The sequence below is a fragment of the Ornithorhynchus anatinus genome, chromosome 5 (genome assembly GCF_004115215.2).
Source record: "Ornithorhynchus anatinus isolate Pmale09 chromosome 5, mOrnAna1.pri.v4, whole genome shotgun sequence".
NCBI classification, from domain to species: Eukaryota; Metazoa; Chordata; class Mammalia; order Monotremata; family Ornithorhynchidae; genus Ornithorhynchus; species Ornithorhynchus anatinus.
In genome coordinates, this window is record NC_041732.1 from 3,261,175 (window position 1) to 3,285,969 (window position 24,795).

The 24,795-nt window shown below is 67.7% G+C and overlaps 2 protein-coding genes across 4 annotated transcripts; one reads left to right on the forward strand and one right to left on the reverse strand.

Moving 5' to 3' along the window:
• The first annotated feature begins 619 nt into the window (after positions 1-619).
• SAMD4B (sterile alpha motif domain containing 4B) lies at positions 620-17,501 on the forward strand. 3 transcript variants are annotated; one of them, XM_029064777.2, is made up of 13 exons: positions 620-696; positions 7,291-7,669; positions 11,425-11,904; positions 12,748-13,008; positions 13,278-13,387; positions 14,511-14,597; positions 14,826-15,147; positions 15,451-15,536; positions 15,683-15,801; positions 15,915-16,113; positions 16,210-16,333; positions 17,164-17,251; positions 17,402-17,501. In XM_029064777.2, the coding sequence occupies exons 2-13, from the start codon at positions 7,474-7,476 to the stop codon at positions 17,457-17,459; spliced, it is 2,130 nt and encodes a 709-aa protein (XP_028920610.1). In that variant the 5' UTR covers positions 620-696; positions 7,291-7,473; the 3' UTR covers positions 17,460-17,501. The 3 variants fall into 3 exon arrangements, with proteins under 3 accessions (XP_028920610.1, XP_028920609.1, XP_028920611.1); XM_029064776.2 differs by lacking the exon at positions 620-696 and adding an exon at positions 1,097-1,198; XM_029064778.2 differs by lacking the exon at positions 620-696 and adding an exon at positions 1,099-1,198 and having other exon boundaries at positions 17,164-17,247.
• Positions 17,502-19,783: 2,282 nt separating this feature from the next.
• PAF1 (PAF1 homolog, Paf1/RNA polymerase II complex component) lies at positions 19,784-24,705 on the reverse strand. Its single transcript, XM_029064792.2, has 14 exons — positions 24,453-24,705; positions 23,453-23,482; positions 22,704-22,796; positions 22,487-22,608; positions 22,298-22,364; positions 22,027-22,128; positions 21,821-21,926; positions 21,663-21,731; positions 21,436-21,539; positions 21,221-21,337; positions 20,978-21,106; positions 20,759-20,864; positions 20,585-20,672; positions 19,784-20,460 (listed from the first exon to the last, which is right to left on the reverse strand). Exons 1-14 carry the CDS (start codon positions 24,497-24,499, stop codon positions 19,970-19,972), a joined length of 1,671 nt encoding a protein of 556 aa, XP_028920625.1. The 5' UTR covers positions 24,500-24,705; the 3' UTR covers positions 19,784-19,969.
• Positions 24,706-24,795: the final 90 nt, after the last annotated feature.

Here is a 24,795-nt window from a genome sequence, read left to right on the forward strand (position 1 = left end):
CCGAGAGGCCTCGGCCGCCCCTGCCCCCTCTGGGTTGGGTCCCCATGACCTCGCGAAGGAGGCGTGGAGGCCCGAGGGGAACCAGGCAGGCGGCCTCTTGTCACGCAAAGGGGGCAGGGAAGGCGCGCCCTCTCCCCAGCGCTTAGGCCAGGGCTTAGTGCACCCCGCTGATCGACCGATCGATCGACCGATCGACCGATCGACCGATCGACCGATCGATCGATGCCCGCCTGCTGCAGAAGCAGTGCGAGGCAGGGGCGGTGGCGCGGGGGGGGAGGGCCGGCCGCCAGCTCCGTTGCCCTGGCAACGCTCCCTCCGGCCCCGCCCCCGCCTCCCCCCGCCCTGCCGATCACGGCGGGGAGGGGGCGGCGCCAGCCAATCCCGGGTCGGGGCCCGCCCCCCCGGCCGGCGGCGGCCCGCGGCCCCGCCCCCCGTCGCCTGGGCGGCGTCCGATTGGCCGGCCGGCCCGTCCGTCCGCGCGGCGCCGGCCAATGGGGAGGCGGGGGGGCGGTGACGCGGCGCGGTGACGCAGCGCGGCGGCGGCCACTGCGGTCGCTGCGGGGAGGGAGGCGAGAGGGCCCGCGGCGGGGGGGGGTGGGGGGGGAAAGGACGAGGCGCGACGCGACGCGACGCGGCGGCCTGAGGCCTTCGGGTTCCCCGGCGGCGGCGGCGGCGGCGGCGCGGGGCCGGAGCCCGGTGAGTGTCCGGGGCCCCGCTCTCCTGGCGGGGAGGGGTGAGGGAGGGAATGAGCCCCCCCCGCCCTCGGGGCCAAGCGCGCGCGCGCGGGGAGGGGAGGCGCGCGCCTGAGAGAGAGAGAGCGCTCGCGCGCGCGCCAGGCAGCGCGAGGGGGCGGGGCCTCGCGCCCTGGGAGCGCGCGCCCCCTCCCCCGCCCCTTGAGGCCCCTCTCCCTCAGGTCGCCCTCTCAGCCCTCAGTTTCCCCCCCCCCCATCATCATGTTGCATTTAAGCGCTTCCTGGGTGCAGAGCACTGGCCTAAGCGCTGGGCGAGGGACAGGGTCATCTCACGTGAGGCCCCCCGGGCTTCATCCCCGTCTGACAGAGGAGGGAACTGAGGCCCGGAGAAGTGGAGCGCGGTCACCCAGCTGACAAGCGGTGGAGGCGGGATTCGAACCCAGGACCTCGGACTCCCAAGCCCGGGCTCTCGCCCCTGAGCTGTGCTGCTTTCCCCCATCATTCAGGTTGGCCTCCCCCCCGTCTCTCTGACTTGCCTCCCCTCTTTATGAACACCTTCCCCCCACTTTGCTAGGCCTCCCCCCATCACCCTCACCTCACTCAGACACCCCCCTTTCATGCAAATCACACACACCTCACTCTGATTGTGGTCACCTCACCTTCCCCCCCCCACACGTGCCCCCCCCATATCGCACCCCTAACTCTGATTGCCCCCCCTTCCACGTTGCCCTCCATCGCTCCTCCCGTCCCCCAGTCGCTTACGTTGCCCCGACCTCTCAGACGGTTCCGCCAACACCCAGATTCATTCAGTAGTCTCTATTGAGCGCTTACTATGTACTAAGCGCTTGGAATGGACGGGTCGGCAACAGATAGAGACCGTCCCTGCCGTTTGACGGGCTTACGGTCTAATCACTTTCTCCCATTCGCCCTTATATCTCCCCTTCAGATTGCCCCCCTCGCTCAGACCCACTCCTCTTGAGCCTGGACTTGGGAGTCGGAGGTCATGGGTTCGATTCCCGGCTCTGCCACTTGTCAGCTGGGTGACTGTGGGCGAGTCACTTCACTGGGCCTCGGTTCCCTCATCTGTAAAATGGGGATTAACTGTGAGCCTCATGTGGGACCACCTGATGACCCTGTATCTCTCCCAGCGCTTAGAACAGTGCTCTGCACATAGTAAGCGCTTAATAAATACCAACGTTATTATTATTACTTCACTTCTCTGTGCCTCGGTTACCTCATCTGTTCAATGGGGATTAACTGTCAGCCTCACAGGGGACCACCTGATGACCCTGTATCTACCCCAGCGCTTAGAACGGTGCTCAGCACATAGCGCTTAACAAATAGCAACATTATTAAATCTCCCCCCCCACCTGACCGCTCAGCTCAGCCCCTCCTCATTCTGATCGCTCTCCCCCCTCCGAAATCCCCCTCTCCCACTTCAGTGTGCTCCTCCCCGCTCTCACAGTGTCCCCTCTTCTCTACAAGATGACTCCCGTCCCCCCATTTTTCCTCTGGAGTCATTCCCCCTCCCCCATTTCAGGTTGCCCTCTCCCCCCTCGCCCTCACATTGCCATAGCGAAGCAGCGTGGCTCAGTGGAAAGAGCCCGGGCTCGGGAGTCAGAGGTCATGAGTTCGAATCCCAGCTCTGCCACTTGTCAGCTGTGGGACTGTGGGCAAGCCACTTCACTTCTCTGTGCCTCAGTTCCCTCATCTGTAAAATGGGGATTAACTGTGAGCCTCCAGTGGGACAACCTGATGACCCCGTATCTCCCCCAGCGCTTAAAACAGTGCTCTGCACGTGGTAAGCGCTTAACAAATACCAACATTATTATAAAGAATGACAGTCTCTCCCCCCACCTCCTGCTTTGGGACCCTGTTTTATTTTGGTTTTGTCTCCTCCCAACTGATCTTCCCTGGGATCCCCTGGGCTCCGCTTTTCTCCTCGTGGTGACTTCCTCCCCGCTGGGCACTCGCTCCCCACCTGCTCACCCAAGGGGACAGCGGTCACGCCACTTGTCAGCTGTATGACTGGCCAAGTCACTTCTCTGTGCCTCAGTTCCCTCATCTGTCAAACGGGGATTAAGACTGTGAGCGCCACAAGGGACAACCTGATTCCCCTGTATCTACCCCCGCGCTTAGAACAGTGCTCGGCACATAGTAAGCGCTTGACAAATCTCAACGTTATTATCTCTTTTCTCCCGGGCTCTCCCTTTTCCCAATTATAGTCAGTATCCACTCTGTGTTCAGCTCACAACCTTCACTCCTACAAGCCTCTGCCGCTCGCTTTCTCCCTGCCCATCCTCCCCTCTAAACCTAAGCCGCTCCCGCAAGTTTGCCTTTCCCTCATCAGTCCTGACCTGAGAGAGAACCTGCTCCTCACCGTGCCTCTCCCCGCCTCCGTCTCCTCAGGCTGGGTCCCTCAGCCTGCGGCCTGGACGGTCACCAGATCTCCCTCCTGCCTGTTCCCTTTGACCCTGCCTTCCCAATCCCTGGGTGAAGCTGCTCTGGCCGGGCCTCCCGCCCTCACCGCCCAGCTGGTGACCCATAATGGCCCAGCCCGAAAGTCTCTTCTAGCCTCTCAATCCTGGAGAAGACCGAGTCTTTATCGTAAACCTGAGAGCCCCTCTCCAGCACCAGGCCCCCGGGGGTTCCCAGGAAGGTTTGGAGGCCGTGGAGGGGATCCAGCGAAGGTGTCGGGTCCCGCACGTTAAGAAGGGAGAAGATGGGGGAAGAAAGGGCACAAGAGTCGGGGACCTGGGTACAGAGTGATGAAGTGGTGGGGTGGGTGAGGTTGAAGCATCTGGGAGAGGAAAGACAGAGGAATTGGGAGGGCACCGCTCCCGGGACTACTGCCCGGCCAAGGCCCAGGAGCCCCTCTGCCCCCTGTCTGAGAGGGGTGAGTTTGGAGGAAGGGCCAAGGGTGTTTCTTGAATCCCTTGGGGATTCTTGCCTCCCCGCTACCTTCCTGGGCAAATTGTTGCTCTTTCCCCGGCCCCTTCCTGGCTATCTCCTTGTCCTCTCTCGTTGGCTCCTGGAAGTCCTGGTGATTCCGCTGTGGAGGAAAGATAGGGTCCCCCAACTGACCCAGTCCTGCCCTCAGGTGACTCACCTCAATATCTCCATCTAGAAAGTGGCCATTCCCCGCAAGAGGTGCTGTCCACCCCGCACCGATGACCTCCCGAGAAGGGCCAAGCGGGACGGGGGAAACGGACGGAAACCTGGCCGCAGACCACTTTGCCTGCGCTGGCGGGCCTGGCGTTCTGCAATAGCAGCAGCGTGTCTCTCTCTCTGTCCACCCCCCCACCCCGGGCCACCGGGCCAACGGCCACAGCTGGCCCAGTAGTTCCACCTGGATGGACGGTCTCCTCCGTCCAACCTGCTTCCAACTGGTAACCTAGAACCAGTCCTTTAGGTGGTTACCCAGGCTGGGGAAGAATCAGCGAAAGGCTCCCCCGATCCCGCCATGCTGCTGAATTGTCATCACCCCTTAGAGGCCCCCAATCACTGCCCTCAGACGCCTACCCCCCCACCAACTGCCCTCCCGTTTTGCCCCTCTGTATGCGGAGGGATTGGTCTCTGCCCCTTCCGCTTTAGGGACTCAGGGAGTTCTTCCCGCTTGCTCCCCAAACCTTTGCCTCATCCTCTGCCCCTCCCTGCTCCTCCTTGGTCCTTCAGACCTCAGGCCGGCCTGCTTGCCATCGACGAGGGACGCAGTGAGAGGCGGCCTGGAGCTTAGGGGACCCCAAGATGGTTCCCGCCTTCCCTCATCCACCCTTTTGGGGCCAAACCCGTTGACCACCCTGGATGGACTTGGGGGAGGATGCCAGGGAATTCAGGGAGGCCACAGAAGGGCTCCAGGAATGGCTGCGGGGGGAGGCATTGTTTTCCCCCCCCCGATCCCGAGGGACCAGAGGGGCTCCAGCGCCGCCAGTTCCCAACCTCCTCCCGTCCCCGGGCAATGCCGCACACGTGGCTGAGCTGGAAATAAAATGCCCCAGAAATTCCCCATCCAGGATCGTAGAGAAGTCTTCTGATGACTCCTCTGTGCTCTGCAGCCCCCCGGGTGGGCCGGCCGGTGGACGAGCACAAGCCTTCGGGGGGAAGCCCACCTGTCCTAGGGGAGCCGCCCGGAGAGCAGGGGCCGGGGAGGCGTGGGTGCCCGAAGTTGAGAAACGGGGTCGGCTGGGGGAGCCGCGGGCCGCAGCCAGAGGGATCGAGGGCAGACCGTCGGAGAAGCCGCCACCCTGCGCCAGCAGACCCTCGGGGAGCTTGGGGAATGCCTTCTCGCGGGTGGCGGCCCGGCTCCGGGGACAGGTGTGGGACTGCTTGGAGGCAGGGGGCTGGGTAAGATGGTCTGCCGAGCTCCCGATTGGTGGGCCCAGCCAGGGACGGTCATCCGGAGCCCTGTCCGCCGATTGGGGGAGCGCGGCGGCCGAGGCGACCGCTCTTTCCCGTGCAGAGGGACCCGGGCCAGGCCGCCGGTGATCCCCCGAGACCCGCGATGGCTCAGGGCCTACGGCGTCGGCCCTGGGCATCTCAACTGCGTCCCCGAGCGGGACGGGTCAGCCGGGCCCCCGGGCTACGGCATCCACCAGTGGTGGCCTCCGCCCCCTGATGAACCGGCGATCTGCACCTCGGTGGGCCCGTGTTCGGACTTGCTCCGCCCCGAGGTCTCGGGCCCACCCCGGGGCGGAGATCTGCCGGGGGGGGTCCCCCGGAACCGGGAGGCAGACGTTCAGGGGTGGGGTCGGACCCGCGGCTGTGGAGCCGTGATGCTCAGGTGGGGAAAACGGGGACGCCAAGCGGCTCCAATGTGGAAACCACTCCCAGCCGGTTCCTGTCTCTCGGTAGGGGGTTTTCGCCACTGTCCATTCGGGAATCGGGGACTCCCGGCCCATCCCCCTACCCTCCGGTCGGCTCCCGGCCGGCCTCGAGGGCAGTAGCGGGGAAGCCTCAGTTGCATCGGCCCCCACCCCGGGTCAGGGAGGGGGATCCAGGCCCGGGGCAGGAGGAAGTCAACAGCTCGGTGGCCAGGCCGGCCAGGCGCCCGGGGGCGTGGGCGGTGGGTGATCAGAAATGGGCATTGCGACAGACCGGGGCGAGGCTAGCAGGGAATCACTCTCAGCAACCAGAGGGGCAGCCCCCCGGGTGGTCGAGTCCTCCCTCCTTCCCCCCCGTCCCGTCCCTTGGACCCCTAGAGCCCGGCGGCGCCTAGAGGAGAGAGCCTTGGGGCCTGGAGTCTGCAGACCTGGGTTCTAATTCCATCTTTACCATCGGCCTCTGCTGGGGGACGTTGGGCAAATCACTTAACCGCTCTAGGCCTCAGTTAACTCATCAGTAAAATGGGGCTAAGACCTCTATCCTCCTTCCTTCTTTGTGTATTTCCTCCATCGAACTTTTCCAAGAGCTTAATTGAGTGCTTCGTGCGGACTGTGTGCTCAGTTAATATGATTGATTGAGTGAATGATTGACTGATTTGACTGAGGGGCCCTGGTTGGGCCAGGGACCGTGCCCAATTGGAACGTCTTGTATCGACCCCGAGTTCGGCACCTAGTAAGCGCTTAATCAATTCTCCAGAGTTAATATTAATCAGCCGGGGGAGAGATCATTCTCTCCGGCCCCCTGGGTCCACCCCACCCCGAGCACTTGGGCCAGCCTGATTTCTAAACCTGCCACGGGGCTGGGAGCCGGGGGGGACGGAGAATTGCGGTCCGTTCTACAGTCTCAACCACTTTTTGGCCCGGAAGTCCTTCCTAAAGTCTAACCCGACTCTGGGTCGGTCGCCACCCTGCCCCACCTGGGCAGCGGCGGACCAGCTTCCTCTCTGCCGGCCCTTGGCGACAGCCGAACGGTCGCCCCTTGGGCTGAGCTGGTCGCCCCTCGGGCTCTTCCTTGGCCGGAGCCGCTCCGCCAGAGAAAGTTTCACCTCCAGCCCCCTGGCAGGCCGGACACGGGCCTTGCCCGCCGGACCTCCTCGCAGGCCCCGGGTCAAACTCCCCGAGGGGCTCTGCCTTGCTGGATTAACCAATCCATCAGTCGGTAGTGCCCGTCGAGCCCTCACTGCGTGCTAAGCGCTCGGCCGAATGCAGCCAAGTTAGTTGTCACGGGCCCTGCCCTGCAGGAGCTTGCGGTCGAGTAGGGGAGCGAGATGGCGAACGATACGACAGTTGGGGGAAGCGACAGAATTGAAGGGCATGGATCTCGGGGCCCCGCTGGGAGTCCGTGCTTGGGGGACGCGGGCGGGAGCGGGGACTTAGGGAGGATAGTCAGGGAAGGGCTCCTGGGGGAGACGGGGTTTCGGGACAACTTTGAAGAGGGGAAAAGCGGAGGACCGGCGGCGGATGTGAAGGCCCCGACACCCTGCTCCTGGACCGCCCCCGGGCAGCGGCCTCCTTTGCGGCCCCATTCCTATCACCCCCGATTCACCGGCCATCTCCTCCTCCGGCCCGGGGTTGCCCGTCTTGTCTCCCCTGCCGCCCGGGAGCGAGCGGGTGGCCGAGGGGAGCGGGGAACGGACAGCCCGGTCCTAGGGAAGGGCCCTGTTCGGGCTCCCCCACCCCCGGGGGAGTTTCCGATCTCATCTGTGTGTCGTTCGCAGGGGTGGATCTCCAGCGCCCGCCTGCCGGACTGACCGGGGCAGAAGCTCGGGCGGCCCGGCTCCCGCCGCCGCGCCGGGCCGTCCCTCCACCCCGCACCCCGCACCGGGGGACGGCGGCCGGGGCCCCAGCCGAAACCATGTGACGGCGCCCGCCGTCCACCCCGCCGCCCCGTGCCCGGCACCATGATGTTCCGCGACCAGGTGGGCATCCTGGCCGGCTGGTTCCGGGGCTGGAATGAGTGCGAGCAGACGGTGGCCCTGCTGTCGCTCCTGAAGAGGATCAGCCGCACGCAGGCCCGCTTCCTGCAGCTCTGCCTGGAGCACTCCCTGGCCGACTGCGACGAGGTCCACCTGCTCGAGGCCGAGGCCAACAGCGCCGGTGAGGCCCCGCCCCCTCCCCCACCACCACTCGCGTCTGGGCGGGGAGGGAGGGGCCCGGATGATGCCGGCAGGGCCCCGGTGGGTGACGGCGCTTCGCTCCGGGGTGAAGGGAGAGACGGAGGTCAGCCTCCCGGTCGGACTCCGGGGAGCCGCGGGAGAGCCGTCCGCGGAGGAGGGGGACGGCTGGGCCGGGGGACGGCGACGGGAAGACGCCCGGGGGACTCGCAACCGACCCACCTTCTCAGCCCTCCACTCTCCCTTTGCTCCGGGCCAAGCACCCGATGGGCCCCGGCTCACCACCCACTGGTGACGATGGGGCGGGGACCGCCACGCCGCCTGTCCGTGACCAGGGCCCGTTAGGTGGCTGAGAGACGCGTGATCCCGGCCCCCCTCACCCGATCGGTCAGCGGCGTTTACCGTGTGCAGAGCACTGTACTGAGGGCTCGGGAAAGCGCATCGTAAAAGGGTTCCGATAGCCCGGTATTGGGCCCCCTGCCCCGTCGGGTCCCCGGCGCCGGGCACCTCCCCAGGCATGTGGGCGTGGGAACCTGGGGAGAGCAGGAGCCCGTCCCGGCCCAGCCTCCTTGGTTCCCGGGGCGGGAGCCGCGGGAGCGGAGGAGGGCAGCGGTCCGGGCGGGCAGACCCTCTGCCCGCTCGGGGACCTGCCAGGAGTGAGGCGCGGTAGCCTCTGGGTGTCGGCAGCAGCCACCCAACCTGTCAGGCGCCCTCCGGAGAGCACCCGCCTGGGTCAGCTCCCGGGGTCATGCCGAGGGCAGGGGCGGGGTGAGAGCAACGGGGGTGGCCGGAGGGGGTGTGCCCACATGGGGCGGTGCGTGATCACAAGCGTGTATTGATTGGAACTGTTTATTTGGGGAATTTGCAACTTTTTTTTTTTTAATAGTGTTCGTTAAGCGCTTACCATGTGTCGAACGCTGTTCTAAGCACGGGGGTACGTACAAGTTAGGTTGGACACAGTTTCTGAACCACCTGGGGCTCCCGGTCTCAGACCCTTCTCCTCCGGGTCTTATTTCTTTTTCCTAACAGAATGCCCTCGGCACTTACTACGTGTCGAACACTGTTCTGAGCGTTGGGGTAGATACAGGTTAATTAGGTTGGACGCAGTCCCTGTCCCACATGGGGCTCACAGTCTAAACGGACGGGGGGGACAGGAGAACTGAGGCACAGAGGAAGGGAAGTGACCCGCCCAAGGTCACACAGCAGACGAGCGGCGGACTCGGGACTAGAACCCAGGTCCTCTTGACGCCCAGGTCCGGGTTCTCCCAGCGGGGATCAGCTGGGCCGTGGGCTCTGCGGGCCCGAGCTCCCTCCTCTCCTTCGATCCAGGTGCCCCTCGCCCGTCTGCCCCTGATGCTCCGGGCATCAAACACCCAAATCCCAAAGTCGAAGCGCTGCATGAAACTGTGGGAATTGCTACCTAAATTCTCCCCTTGCTCCCTCACCCCACCCCGACCCTCAAGCCGGCCGCCCCTTTTCTTCGCTCTCCCCGGGACCCCACCGCTGCCTCAGTTCGGCCTCGCTGCCGGGCCCGGCAGGGAAAGCTCTGGGGTGGACACGCCGGGGATCGCGGGAGCCCCCCCGGCCGTCGGGGGCTTCCCCCCAAGCCGGCCGGACCCCGAGCCCCTCTGCCTCTCGGTCAGGCAGGTCCTCTCCGGAGCCGGGGGAAGCCGGCCCGGCCCCAACCGCGGCCTCCCCCTCCACGGCCGGGCAGTAGCCACGGTGGCCTCGGAGGCCCCGGCCGTTGCCGGAACCCACGTGGCCTCCTTCGCCGGCCCCGCCCCTCCGCCCCCCTCGGAGTGAGCGGGGGACCCCGCAGGCCCCCGGGCAGCCCTCCCCGCTCCGGCTGCCCCCCGGCAGACCGGTTCACCGCCCAGAAACGCTCGGCGTTTCCCCGCCCGGGGCAGCGGGGGCCCGGCCGGGGAGCGGGGGGCCGAGCCAAGTCCCGGCCCTCTGGTGGCCGCCGCCATTGACGTGATTGCAACAGAGCCGCGATGTAAAAATGGCTTTTGCCTCGTCAGAGCCTCCGAGATATATTTGGCCCAGAGCAGGCTGCCAAGCCTCAGGTTCATGCCCAGCTTGGCTCTGGCCGGGCCTCGGCCCTGCCCCCTGCCCGGCCCCGCCTTCCCCTCTTCTTCTCCCTCCCCCGGGCCTCCCCTCACCCTCTTCTAGCCATCTCTTTCTCCCTTCTCCCTCCCCCTCCTCAACAACGTTCAGGTTTGACGCTCAAAGGAGGGCAGGGACATTCTGGGGTGAGGCCGCAGGTCCGGTTGTCTCAGGGCCAGAGATCCCCCCCCACACCAGCTTCCCTCTCACCCGCTGGCTGCCAGTCTCTGCCAGTGGGAGCTGTTTCCTGGAGGGTCTTGTGAGCCCTTGCCTTTGCCGGCGGGGCAGCTGCCGAGGGCTGGGGGACGGGTGGGCGAGCCCGTCTGCCTCCACTGGGAAGTGACCTGCGGCCCCAGAGGCCTTCGAGGAGCCCGGAGCAGTGAGAGGAACCGGGGAGGGAGGCTTCAACATCCCCACCCGGGGCAGCTCGGTCCTTCTTTGGCAGTTCGCCCGCTCTCGTCGGAGATGGGTCGAGGGGAGGGTGTCCCTTCCTCCGTCCCACCCTGCTCCTCCCCGTCACGGGCACCAGTGCCAGCTCTGCCCTTTCTTCATGGCAGAACAAGGTCCTTCATTGAGCCCCGCGCCGGCCAAAGCTGCTTCCTTGTTGACTCACCGCCCGGCCTGCCCTGGGACACCGGGGAACGGCGGGGCCCTGGGAGCCCGGGGGGCGGGGAGGGTTGGAGTCGCCCAGCGGGAGAGGGGAGGTCTCCGTACCACGAGGTGGGGACCCCGAACGTGGGCGGAACGGGGAGAGACTGAGTGTCGAGGGGAGGTGATGGGGGTTTAAAGGAGCAGCGGAGGGGAGCTGAAGGGCCTCGCCGGAACCGAGGCCGGAAGTGCCCGGTAGCCGGAGGGTCTCGGCGAAGGGCCTCGGGGCTCCTGCTCAGGAGGGTCCCCTGCTCAGGACGTGGGGACGGGCAAGGGAGTGCCAGTGGGCTCGGGGGTGGGGGACAGGTCTCCGCCGAGCCCAGGCCTCCCTTCTCCCCCCGGGTCCTTCCCGCCCCTCCGGCTTCATCCTCAGCTGTGCGATCGACTGCAGCCCATCCAGGCGACGAGGCAGCATCGCCCGACAAGGGGGGATCCCCCCGAGGTGGCGGGTTGGGAACCGGAGCCCAGGGAAGGTGGGGCGGGCGCGGGGCGGGTGCGGCAGTCGAGGAGGACTTCCTGTGGGGGCTGAATTCGGTGTGATTTTGCAGCGACTGAAGAAGAGGGAGGAACTTGGATCGGGGGGGGGGACGCTGTAGGCGGGGGGAATGGCTTAAAGGCAGGAACTGGGGGCCAGGGAGGGTGAGCATCCGTAGGGGTACCAAGCCACAGGCCTCACAAGCCGAAAATCAGAGGGGGTCAGGGTGCATCTGCGGACACCACTTGCGAGGGCACTAGGAGGAGGAAGCGCGGCCTGGTGGAAGGGCCCCGGGTCCTGGATGGTGGGGGCCCCGGCTTCTATTCTCAACTTGGGCCACCAGCCTGGGCCAAGTCGCTTGACCTCTCTGGGCCTCGGTTTCCTTCCCTGTCAAAGGGGGTCCGGCAGTTGTTCTCCCTCCCTCCCTCTTTTTTCAGTCGCGGGCCCGGGTCGAGTCTCGGGGCCGAGCCGGGCGAGAGCTAACTGTGTCGGTGGCTCCCTTCCCGCAGCGGTCGTCAGCCAGTGGCAACAGGAGCCCAAGGAGAAAGTGGTGTCCCTCTTGCTGTCCCACCTGCCCCTGCTCCAGCCGGGCAACCCGGAGGCCAAGGCGGAGTACATGAAGCTGCTGCAGAAGGTGCTGGCCTACTCCATCGAGAGCAACGTGTTCACCGAGGAGAGCCGCCAGCTGCTGTCCTACGCCCTCATCCACCCGGCCACCACCCTGGAAGACCGGAACTCCCTCGCCCTGTGGCTCAACCACCTGGAGGAGCGGCTGGCGGGCGGCTTCCCCGGCCGGGCCCGGGCCGAGCCCGCCTACCACTCGCGCCAGGGCTCGGACGAGTGGCAGGGCCCCGGGGAGCCCGGGGCGGGCGAGCCGGGGTCCGGCTGGCAGGAGAAGCCTCCCCGGGAAAACGGATACGCGGCCTTCCACCCCGCCGGCTCCGGGCCCCCGGGCGCCGCCAACAGCATCGGGGGCAACGCCAACACGGGTGAGGCGAGACGGCGGCGAGGGGGTATCCGGGGTGGCACGGGGAGGGGAGCGGGGAGCAGAAATCTGGCGGGAGAGGGGCGGTGGGCCGGCCCCACCGCCCCCCCATCGTCCTCGGTGCCCGTCCCGCCGGGTGGGTCGAGCCCGTGGCCAGCGCCCCCCCGCCTTCTTCCTCTGAGCCCTCCGACCGGGGGCTGCTGGGGGAGGGGGCCGATAGACGGGGCGGCCACGAGGCGCTGGAACCCGGGCCCCCTCCTAGGGGTAACCGACGGAGCGGGTCCGGGCCGACAGCCTGCCTTGTGGGGTCTGGCTCAGCCCGGTCCCCGGGGCGGGGGTGTGGTCTCCGCTCACGGCCGTCCGGGCCCGGCCCCGACTGGGGGTGGGGGCCGGCGGGGGCGGGGGCCGGCGGTCTCCCGGGGCGGCTCGCCGTCCCCAAGCTGGCTCCTCCTCTCCGGCGCGGGGCCGCTGCCGTCCCGCACATACCAGATTCCTCCCGCTGTTCCCCACGGACCGCCCCCTCCCTGCCTCCCTGCCCGCCTCCCCCCTTCCCTTCCCCTCCCGCTCCTCCCTCGCGAGGCCCTGGGAAGCAGCCAGCGGGAGCCAGAGCCCTGACTCAGCCGGCAGGCGTCACCCCCGGCTCTCCGCCGGGCCCGGGCGGGGTCCCGGGCGGGCGGTGGCGGGGAGCCAGACCCGCGGCCTCGATCTCGGTCGTCCCCGGGAGCGCCGCGGGGGGGCGGGCGGGAGGCCTGGTGCACATGGGGTCTCAGGGCCTCCTCCCGATGGGGGGCCTGGGCCAGCTGACCCTCTCCGCCCCCCCACCCCCGCCCCGTGTGTGCATGTGCAGGGCCCACGTGTCAGATCCACCCCAGCCCGCTGAAACGCTCCATGTCGCTGGTCCCCACGAGCCCGCAGATGGCCGGGGAGTGGCTGGGCCCCGAGGAGCGGCTGGGCCCCGAGGAGCAGCTGGGCCCACGGCCCCTGTTTGTGCTGCCCGACCACGCGCCCCTCTCGCCCCAGAGCAGCGTGGCCTCCTCGGGCAGCGAGCAGACCGACGAGCAGGGCGGCAGCCGCAACACGTTCCAGGAGGATGGCAGCGGCATGAAAGGTGACGGGGCGCATGGCGGGCTGCCCGCCGCCTCCCCTTGGCGCCCTGGGGTTCGGTTGGTTCGGTTCCCCTGCCGCTCCGACCCCGTCCCCGGACGGGCCTCCCTCGGGTCGTCTCAGTTCTGAACGGTCACCCCCTCCCCACCCCCGAGACCGCGGAGGGGGTCTCGGGCGTCCCCGAGACGCCCCAGCGCTCCGCCCAGGGCATGGGGCGGGGAAATGAGCAGAGTCAGGGGGATTCGAACTCCTCTCCCTGGCTCCCCCCGGCAGACGTCCCCTCCTGGCTGAAGAGCTTGCGCCTGCACAAGTACGCGGCCCTCTTCTCCCAGATGAGCTACGAGGACATGATGACCCTGACTGAGCAGCATCTGGAATCCCAGGTCAGGCCTGCAGTGTCCCTGGTCCCTAGAGAAGCAGCGCGGCTCAGTGGCAAGAGCCCGGGCTTGGGAGTCGGAGGTCATGGGTTCGAATCCCGCTTCTGCCACTTGTCAGCTGTGTGACTGTGGGCAAGTCACTTCACTGGGCCTCAGTTCCCTCATCTGTAAAATGGAGATGAAGACTGGGAGCCTCACGTGGGACAATCTGATTACCCTGTATCTACCCCAGCGCTTAGAACAGTGCTCTGCACATAGTAAGCGCTTGACAGATACCAGCATTATTCTTACCAGCCCGCTGCGGCCTCGGGGGGCCGCCGCCTCCGACTCCCCCCCCCCCCCCCCCCCCCCCGCATTGGTCAGAGGGGCAAGGCGGGCCCGCTTGGGGCAGCTCCTCCTCGCTCCTTCCCCGGGGGAATACCCACCGCGTCTCCCACTGGGGCTGCTCAGGCCAGCAGAGACCTGGAGTCCAGTTAGGGGGGTGGACCCTGCTCCCGGGAGTGGCGACAGCGCGTGGGTCGGGCCCCGGGGCGGCGGTCGGTAAACGGGCCTGTGCACCCTGCCATGGGGCACGGGGCGGAGACGCGCACCGTCCCCTCGGCTGCCTGGCGGTGGGGCCGAGAGAGAGGGGGAGGAAATGGGGAGCGGCAGCAGGCGAGAGACGGCCCTACGGTGTCGGCGGGTTCCGCCCCGGCCCCGCTGGCGACGGCACGACCCTCAGAAGCCCGGCCTCCCCGCCGTTGGGGGACGACCGGTCACCTTTAGCCCCCGGCTCCGGCCCACGGGGGGAGGGGCCGCACCGGACTCGATCGGTCGATGGTATTTACGGAGCACACGGCACCGTAATGGAGCGCTTGGGCGAGGACGGGGCAGTAGATCCATCAGTGGTATTTCTGGCGTGCTTGCCGTGTGCAGAGCACCGGACTGAGCGCCGGGGAGAGAGTCCAATCCCACCGAGTCGGTCGAGACGATCCCTGCCCACGAGGAGCCTGGGGTCCGTCTGCCAGAACCCTCCGTTGGGAGGTCGAGGCGGCCCGGGGAGACGGCGGGCCGGGCGGAGTCGAGTCCGTGCAGAGTGGCGATTCCAGAAGAGGATCGGGCTCCACTGACCCGCCCGCCTCGCCCACAGAACGTCACCAAGGGCGCCCGCCACAAGATCGCTCTGAGCATCCAGAAGCTGCGGGAGCGGCAGAGCGTTCTCAAGTCTCTGGAGAAGGTGAGGGCACGGACAGCAGAGGCGGGGGCCGGAGCTGGAAACGGGAGGCTGGCGCCCGCCTCCCCGCCCGGTGGGCCCGGGGGACCGGGCCGGGGGGAGGGGAGGCCGGCGGGCTGGGCGGCGGGGAAGGCCGAGCCGGCCGGCGACCCGCAACCCTCCGCGTGCCGCGACTCGGCCTCCCCTTCTGAGCTGGGGTCGGGGTGGGCCCCGCGCCCCCCATCCCCGCAGGACGTGCTGGAAGGCGGGAACCTACGGAGCGCCCTCCAGGAACTTCAACAGATCATCCTCACGCCCATCAAGGGCTACGGCACCCTCCAGGCCGCCGTGGCCGCCGCCGCCGCCGCCGACGGGGGCCGCGGGGAGCCGCCGGCGGGAGCCGAGCCCCCCCCGGGCCGGGCCGGGCCGGAGAAGGGCGGCGGCGCCGAGGACAAGGAGCCCCAGGCCGCCGCCTACCCCCCGCAGCCGGCCGCCCCCAGCGACGGCGAGTCCGCCACGGCCCCCGTCGCCGACGGCGACATCCCCAGCCAGTTTACACGAGTGATGGGCAAAGGTGGGCCGCGCGGGCACTGGCGGGCGGGGGGCCGGGCGGAGCGGGGGCGTCCCCCGCCTCGTCCCTCAGACCCGACCCCGTCAGCAGCCTCCGAGCTGCGGGGCCGGGTGCGGGGGCCGGGACCGGTGAGGCGGCCGTCAGAGGAGCCGGCCGGCCCGGCCTGGTGCGGCGTAGCCCCCCTCTCTGCACGGCTCAGGACCGCGTGTCCGTCGGGCCCGGGTGTCCCTCCCCCGGCCCCCCCCCGGGCCCTGCTCGGGCAGGGGGAGGGGGTGGGGGCGGCTGACACCCCTCTCCCGCCCGCAGTGTGTACGCAGCTGCTGGTGTCCCGGCCGGACGAGGAGAACATCACCAGTTACCTCCAGCTCATCGAAAAGTGCCTGACGCATGAGGTGAGGGGGCCCGTTCGGTCCTGACCCCATCACCCGGAGGGAGGGAGGGACGCGCCCCGAGCCCGCCCGGACACCCCCCCCCCCCCCCCCCGGGGAGGTCCGGCCGCCGGGCTGTCCGCTGCTGACCGCCCGGCCGCCCCCCCCAGGCGTTCACGGAGACGCAGAAGAAGCGTCTGCTGTCCTGGAAACAGCAAGTGCTCAAGCTGCTGAGAACCTTCCCCCGCAAAGCCGTCCTGGAGACGCAGGGCTACCGCCAGCAGAAAGGGTGCGGGGCGTCGCCGGGGGGGGCTCCGGCGGGGCGGGCGCCGGTGCCAGGAACTGGGGGGCGGGGGCGGGGGACGTCCGGGGCGGGCCCCTAACCGGCTCCTCCCCCCACAGCTGGGCGTTCGGCTCCAACTCCCTTCCCATAGCCGGCTCTGTGGGCATGGGGGTGACCCGGCGGGGTCAGCGCCAGTTCCAGCTGCCCCCCCGGGCCCTGCCGCCCAGCCGCATGGGCATCCTTAGCCCCGCGGGCATCGGGGGCGTCTCGTCCCGGCACGCCCTCGCCGGGCCCGGCCTCGGGGGCGGGGGCCGACAGGTCAGTCCTCCGGGGGAGCGCGGGGGGGGGAGGGGCGGGGGGCGGGGGGACGGGGGCCGCCTCTCACCGTGTCCGCCTCTCCCCTGGCCGGCCCAGAGCCTCTGGTTCGCCAACCCCGGGGGCAGTAACAGCATGCCCGGCCAGAGCCGCAGTTCCGTGCAGCGCACCCACTCGCTCCCCGTCCACTCATCGCCCCAGGCCATCCTCATGTTTCCGCCAGGTGAGGCCCCCCCGACCCCCGGCCTCCCTTGCCCGCCGCCGGCTCGGTGCGTCTCGGGGCCGTGACCCGGGGCGATCACTTGGCTTCTCTGGGCTTCGGTTCCCTCATCGGTAAAATGGGGAGTACGTGAGAAGCGACGCGGCTTAGGTGGATCGAAGCAGCGTGGCTCAGTGGAAAGGGCGTGGGCTTGGGGGTCGGAGGTCATGGGTTCCGATTCCGCCTCTGCCACTTGTCAGCTGGGTGACTGTGGGCAAGTCACTTCACTTCTCTGGGCCTCAGTTCCCTCATCTGTAAAATGGGGATGAAGACCGGGAGCCTCACGGGGGACCACCTGATGACCCTGTATCTCCCCCAGCGCTTAGAACTGTGTTGTGCCCATAGTAAGCGCTTAACAAATACCAACATCATTATTATCGTTATCGAGCACGGGCCTGGGAGTCAGAAGGTCATGGGCTCTAATCCCGGCTCCGCCGCGTGTCTGCCGTGGGGGCTTGGGCAAGTCACTTCACTTCTCTGGGCCTCGGTTACCTCATCTGGAAAATGGGGATTAAGAGCGTGGGCCTCATGTGGGACAGGGACTGTGTCCAACCTGACTGATATAATAATAATAATTTGGGTATTTGTACCTGCCCCAGTGTTTAGAGCAGTGCTTCGTACATATTAAGTGCTTAGCGGATACCGTCATCGTTAGGAGGGGGAGACCAACTGGGGTAATGGGGCAGGAGAGCAGTCCGCCTCCGCCCGCTGGCCAGCCTGCTCCCTCTGGTCCTGCCCGCTCTGTGCTCCTTCTGCCCCAACTCCGCCTCGCTTTCTCTTTCTGCCCAACACAGAGTGCCAGGCCCCTGGCCCGGACCTGGAGATCAATCCCACCCTGGAGTCACTGTGCCTCAGCATGACGGAGCACGCTCTGGGCGGTGGGTGAGCCTCCTCCCGCCTCCCCCGCCCCCCGCGCCCCTCCATCCCCGACGCGGCGGCGGCGGCGGCAGCCGGTCGGCCGGGGCCCGGGCCCCGGCGGCCCGGCCGCCCCTGACCACCCGCCTCCCCCATCCTCCCTCTCTCTCCCGGCAGACGGATCGGACAAAACCTCCACCATCTGAGCCGCCCGCCCGCCCGCCCGCGTGACTGAGACCTGAGGCCGGTGGGGGTCTGTGGGAGGGAGGGACGGAGGAAGGGAGGGAGGGAGGGGGAGGCCAGCGCCCACCCCAGGCCCCGCCGGCGGCGGGAGGCGCTGGGGGTGGGGGGCGGCCCGGCTATATGTTCTAATATTTTTCTACTTTATTAACCCTCTAACTCTGGTTTCCTATTGGCAACGGTGCCCCAGAAGCCCCTCGCAGCCATGACACCAGAGACCCCCCGGGGAGGGGGGCCGGAGGGTGGGGGCGAGGGAGGAACCGACCCCCCCCCCGTCCCCTCCCGCCCCCCACCCCACCGGCCAGCGCGTGGAGCCCGGGACGGGTCCCGGCTCCCCCAGCGCACACCCCTTCCTCCCCCCCCCCCCCGCCCCCCACCCGCCCCATCTCCGTCTCAGACGGACCGACTCCTTCCTCCCCGGGAGGCCGGGCGGGGGGGGGCGGGGACCCGCACCCCGGGAGAGGGGCCGGCGGCGGGGGGCAAGACCCAGCCGGGTGTCGGGGAGGGGACCCCGTTCTCGCCGGCCCACCACCGGCCCCCAGGTTTCGTACGATTAATTTCTTAGGCCTATTTAAGACATATATTTATATAGTTCTTAGCGGTTTCTGTCTCTCCCTTTCTCTCTTTTGTTTGTCTCATTAGGTTCTCTGAGCTGTGATGCGGGGGGGGGGGGGGGGGGAGGGGGGGGAAACGGACTAAGGCCCGGGCCACCGGCTAGGTGGGGGCCGCCGCAGGGGGTGCCGGGCGGAGGGGGAGCCCGCTGCCTTACTTTAGCTCCCGCTCCTTCCCCCACCCCGAGGCCGGCCGGGACCCGAGCGTCCGGGCCTCCCGGCCAACCGGAGGGGAGAGCCGGGGACCTCCTTCCCCTGCCCGCCTCCCCCCCGCCCCCCCCCCCCCCGTCTTCTCCCTCTCTCTCCTCCTTCCTCCCTCCATTCGTCCCGCTGTGTCCCGACCTCACTAAGCAGAATAACACTACAGCGCCTTCCCCGCCCCACCTCCCCCCAGGCCCATCGCCCACCCACCCCCTTTCAGGCTGCTCTCCCCCTCCCCTTCCCTTCCCCCCCCCCGGAACGAAGGGGGTTACGGGCTTCTCTCGGCCCCCGGCCTCCCAGGGCGGTGTGGGAGAGGACCACCGCCCCCGCCTCCTGGGGCCCCGATCTTGGTACTGAAGCCCCGCCCCGCCCCCCCCTCGAGCTTTTCACACAGAAAAGAAGAAAATGTTATTTTTAGATACATTTTATGAATCACTTTTGTTATGACTATGGCTGGTAACCATGAGTATGTTATTAAAGAAACAAAACATTAAAAACCAAAAAAACACCCGCACACACCCCCCCCCGCCCCGCCCCTCCGCTCCCGCTTCCCCAGCCTGGGTCTCCCCTCCGCCCTCCCTGAGCCCGAGGTCCGGCCGGGGTCCCTCGCCGGGGTCAGGGCGGAGGGCGGCCGGGGGTGGCCGGGGGGGGGGGGGGGAGAAACGACCCGACCGGCCCCTGCCGCCCGCCACCCACCCCGGGGAGGAGCCGGACAGTTTATTTATGTACCTCTTGGATGCGCCGACCTATGCAAGCTCCCTCTCCCCCTCCCATTGCTGTGCCTTCACCGGGCCCCGGGCCCCTCCCTCCCCGTCTCCCACCCCGTCTCCCACCCCGGGCCACAGAGTGGAATGAGGTCGGGGGCGGCGGGAGGTTTGGGGGGGGGGCGGGGACGGACCCCTCCGCGCCCGTCTCCTTCCGGGGGTCTCCCCGCCCGCCCGTCGGTCCCGTCCCCCGCTAGGAGTGAGCTGGCTCACCCCTAGGCGGACCCCTCGGCGCGAGGGGATGGGGGCCGGAGAGGAAGGAAGGACGGGCCTCTGGAGGGAAGAGCCTCCCCCACCCCGATCCTGACCCCAGAGCGTGGGGCGCGGGCAGCCCGGACCCCCCCACCCCGCCCCGTGGGCAGGACCCAGCTTCCTCCCCGCCTCCCTCCCTCCCCCGTGGGGCAGCTGCCCCCCAAGTTTCAGCTCACACTCCTGGAAGCTATTATGTCTGTAACTCTCTGTACACAGTTTTTAGCTCTGGTGGGAGAAGACATTGTTGGCGTTTCACTTGTTTGACGGTCTAGGCTTATTTTGAAGAGATTCCAACCTTTGTTATAATACATTTAATGAGAAAACCCAGTTACCCTCTGTGTCGCCTTCTTCTGGGAAGGGGGAGGAGGAGGAGGAGCAGACGGGCTCACGGTGACCCCTCTCCGGTCGGGGGAGGGCCGGCCCTCACACTACGCTCGCCTCCCTCTCCTGCCCTCGTCGGGGGGAGGGGGGGAGACAGGCACCAGGCGGACGCGCAGACAAAAATGCTTTAATAAACAGCGAAAAGTAAAAAAAAAAAAAAAAAAGCATCACCATATGCTCCAGTCCTGAGAAGTGCCCTCCCCGGGGTAGGGGGAGGAAGGGTGGGGTCTGGACCCGGCAGGGGGAGGGGAGGGGGACTCTCGGGCTTTGAGATCCCGTCCCATCCCGTCCCCCGCTCAGTCACTGTCACTGGCATCGTCGTCGTCCTCGTCGCTAGAGTCAGAGGCCCCTTCGCTGGCGCTGGCGCTGGCCTCGTCCTGGGGGGAGCGGTCACTCCCGCTGAGGAAGGGGCTGGGGCAGTGCCGGGCGGCTGTCTCCTCTTCCTCCTCTTCCTCCTCCTCCTCGCTGCCGCTCTCCTCGCCGCTGCCCCCGGCCCGCCGGTCTCCGCGCTCCTCCTCCTCCTCCTCCTCCTCCTCCGAGTCAGCCTCTTCCTCCGAGTCGGCGTCGCTGCCGAAGATCTCTTCCTTGTCCCTGGCGGCCCGGGCCTCGTCCTCGCTGCTCTCCTCCTCCTCCTCGGCCTCCTCGGCCTCCTCCTCCTCTTCCTCGCCGCTCCCGCTCTTCTCGCTCTCCTCCTTCTCCTCCCGCTCGCTCTCGCTGGCCGACCGCTCCTCCTCCTCCGCGTCGCTGGCTTCCTTCTCGCTGCCGCTGCCCTTCTCCTGCTCCTCATCTGCGGGGGAGAGAAGGGACGGGAGGTGGGCGCCGGTTAGCCCCCCCCCCCCCTCCCTCCGGCTCCCGTGATGCCCGGGGCCCTGGCGGGACCCTCCGTCCCTCCCTCCGCCCTTGCCCCGTACCTGAGCCCTGGGCCTCTTTGTCCATTTCCATCTCTTCCTCCTCCTCTTCCTCGGGCTCGTGGTTCTCCAGCTGAGCTTTGCGAGCCTCCTACGAGCGGGGGGCGGTGGGTCAGGAGGGCCTGGGGCGGGTGGTCCCCACCCTTCCCCGCGCCGGTCCCTCCCCCGCCGCCGCACCTGGGCCTCCAGCTCCTTCTCGTTCATGTCCCGGTGTTTGACCACCAGCAGGGCGTTGGTGCCCGACTGCACCCCGGCCTTGGCCCGCCGCTTGCTGAGACGGACCCTGGGGGAAGAGCAGGACGGTCGGGGAAGGGGGCGGCGCCGCGAGGGGAGAGGGAAGGGCCGGGCCGGTGGGCGGACGGAACCCCGGCCCCCGCCCGGCCCCTCCCCGCGCACCTGGTCTCCAGCTCGTTGTAGTAGACGCCGTCGCCCTCGCGGAAGATGAAGAAGTAGTTCTCCTCGTAGCCCTTGCTGGCCTTATTCTTCACGTTCCAGTTGTATTCCCGGGCGATCTTGTAGTCGTAACTGGGGGAGGGGGGAGGCGGGGACGTGGTTGGAGCGGGGCAGCCGAGTCGGCCCCCTCGCGACCCGGCGGAGGGGAGGAGGAGCCCTAGCCCCCGTCCCGGCCCTGCCGCTCACACGTCTTCGGGGGCGTAATCCATCTCCTCCTCCTGGTCCCGCTTGCGCTTCCTCATCGTCTCTTCCACGGGCAGGAAGTAGGCCACGAACTGGTTCCCCTCCTCGTCCATCATGCCCCTGGTGGGGGAGGAGGTAAGGCCGGGTGAGCGGGGGCTCGGGGCCCGCGCCCCCGCAGCGGAGGGCGGGCGAGGAGGGGGCCGGGGGGGAGCCGGGACCTGATCATGGCCTGAGACATCATCTCCAGGGCCGCCGAGCCGCTGGTGTCCTTGGGGGCCGGGTCCGAGTCGAAGATCACCTGGGCGCAGGGGTTGATCCACATCTGCGGGGAGACGGGGGAGGGGAGCCCTGAGTCGCCCCACCGGGCCCAGAGCCAGCAACCCCGCAAGGCAAGGCCGGAGGGCCGGCGGACCGTCCCCGCCCTCCCCTCCCCGAGTTCCCTCACCTTGAAGTCGGGGAAGACGGGCATCACCTCCACCGGCGTCACCCGCGGCTTACTGTAGTGCTGGGAGATCTGGGGTGGGGGGGCGGGGGGGGTCAACCGTGAGCAGCCCGCGGGTCCCCGCCTCCCCACCGCCCCCACCCCCGGCCCGGCTCCCTCACCGATTTCTGGGCGTCCTCGAAGGTCTTCTCGATAGCGGCGATCTGGCTGTCCCGGTCCTTGTAGATCTCCTCCTCGGTGAACTGCTGCTTCACCGACACCCCGATCCTGGGGACGGGGGACGGGAGGGGGCCGGGCTCGTACGGGGCTGGAGAAGGGGCCCTCGCGCCCCGGCCCCGCCCGGCCTCCCCCCGGCCCGAAGGCTCACTTGACTTCGGGCTTCTCGTTGGAGACCCCGTAGCGGTTGAACTCGGTGGAGATGTACTCGGTCTTGCGCATCCAGGGCACCACCTTGGCGTGTTGCTGGGACCTGGGTCGGGGACGGGCGGGAGGGTGGACGGGACCCCTCGAACCCGCCCGCGGAGAGTCCCCGGGCCCCCTGCCGCATCCAGAGCGCGTCCCTGTGCTGACCACTGGAGCGGGGGGATCCGGGCCGCCCCCCCCCCCCCCGCCCCAGATCCCACCCGGCCTCCCCTCACCTCTTGGAACTGGTCGGGGCCTGGATCTCCTCCTCCAGCAGCTTCTCGTCGGCGGGATCTAGCAGAACTGGAGAGAGGGGAGGGCCGGGGGCGGAGGAGGAGGTTGGGGAGAGGGGGCGGGAGCGGGGAGAGCAGGGGCCGGGGGGACGGGGCCCCGCCGCCTCCCCGCCGCCCGGCTTCCGCCCTCACCGTTGGGGTCGATGCGGTAGGTGTCGGGGTTGATGAGATCGATGGTGACGCCCAGGTCCGGCTCGGTGAGCAGGTCGTGTTTGTGCTGCTTCTCCAGGGACGTGGCCTTATACTGGACGAATCTGGGGGAGGGGGTGCGGGGAGGGGGTGTGGGGCGGGTGGTCCCTCAGCCCGCACCGCTCCCGCGCCCACTCGGCCCTCCTCCGCGGCTCCTCACCTGTTCTGGTCGAAGGGATAGGTGATGAACTTGGGGTCGAAGGGGATGTCGGGGAGGCTGTTGCAGTATTTGACCCGACACACCACGCCGGACCTGGGGGGTCAGGGGGGCTCAGGCACCCCGGTCCCCACCGGGTCCCCCCTTCCTTCGCTCCCACCCCTACTGGGGGTAGGGATCCGGCCTCCCTCCCCCTGCCAGCCCACGCTGTCCAGCGGGAACAGTAATAACAGAGAAGCAGCGTGGCTCGGGGGGGGGGGGGGAGCCCGGGTTTGGGAGTCAGAGGTCACGGGTTCTAATCCCGGCTCCGCCGCTTGTCAGCTGTGGGACCTTGGGCAAGTCACTTCTCTGGGCCTCAGTGACCTCATCTGTAAAATGGACATGAAGGCTGGGAGCCCCACGTGGGCCAACCTGATCGCCTTGTATCCCCCCCCAGCGCTTAGACCAGTGTTCTGCACCTAGGAAGCGCTTGACAAATACCATCGTTAATAAAACAGTAGTCACTGTAATAATCGTGGTACTTCGGTCGCCCCGTGGTACTTGGGCGAGACTGAGCCCCGGTGGCGTCCAGGTAGAGCAAGACTGACCCAGGGCCAGATTCATTCATTCAGTAGTATTTACTGAGCGCTTACTATGTGCAGAGCACCGTACTAGGCGCTTGGAACGGACAATTCGGCAGCAGAGAGAGACGATCCCTGCCCAAAGACGGGCTTACAGTCTAATCGACTCCTTTGCCTGGGGAGGATACTCACCTCTCCGGGAGCGTCCGGTGGGAGTTGGGCCTGCGGGAGAGAGGGGGGAAGGGGAGACGGTGAGTTGGGGGGGCCCCTCCGTGGGGGGGATCCCGGGGCGGCCAACACACAGGTGGGGGAGACGCCCAGGTCCTGGGGATCTCCAAGAGAAGCAGCGTGGCTCAGTGGCAAGAGCCCGGGCTGGGGAGTCAGAGGTCATGGGTTCCAATCCCGGCTCTGCCACTTAGCTGTGTGACTGTGGGCAAGTCATTCATTCATTCAATAGTATTTATTGAGCGCTTACTACGTGCGGAGCACTGCACTAAGCGCTTGGAATGGACAAATGGGTAACAGATAGAGACAGTCCCTGCCCGTTGACGGGTGTACGGTCTAATCGGGAATCAGTGTGGCTCAGTGGAAAGAGGCCGGGCTTGGGAGTCAGAGGTCATGGGTTCGAATCCCGGCTCTGCCACTTGTCAGCTGTGTGACCGTGGGCAAGTCACTTCACTTCTCTGGGCCTCAGTTACCTCAGCTGTAAAATGGGGGTGAAGACTGTGAGCCTCACGTGGGACCACCTGATGACCCCCCCCCAGCGCTTAGAACAGTGCTCTGCACAGAGTAAGCGCTTAACAAATACCAATATTATTATTATTAATCGGGGGAGAGACAGACAGACAAAAACAATGGCAATACATGGAACTTCTCCGGGCCTCAGTTCCCTCATCTGTCAAATGAGGATGATGCCTGGGAGCCTCACGGGGGACCACCCGATGACCCTGGATCTCCCCCGGCGCTTAGAACAGTGCTCTGCACAGAGTAGGCGTTTAACAAATACCAACATTAGTGTTAGTAGCGCTGCGGGGGAGGCGAGCCAATAGCCTCCCCCTTCCGCACGGGGGCGCTAGAGAAGGAGATGCTCTTGCCACGGGGGGGAGGGAGTGACGTCACGAGCCAGCCGGGCGGTTGGTGACGTCAGGGGCGGCCTCGCTGCCGTCCGTCCGTCCGTCGACCCCGGCCTCACCTGTGCCCGTCCTCCCGCTGGGCCTGGGTCTGGATGGTGGGCGCCATGACGACGACGACGACGACGAGGCGGCCGGCTTGGGTCCTCACCGCCCCGAGGGCTGCCCGCGGCGGCCGCCCGAGGCCAGCGGGGATCTTGGAGGGATGAGCGGCCTCTCCCTCCCCCGGGCCGAGAAGGTGGCGCGGAAGGGGACGGCGCCCGCCGGGGCCAAGAGCCGGCCCTGGCAGCCCCTCAGCCGCCGGGCCCCCGGACCGCGGCCTCGGACGCCCCACTTCCGGCGGGCGGCGCGGGGGCTCCCGGGAAATGCAGTCTGCGGGCCAAGGCGGGCCGTGACGCGCTTCCG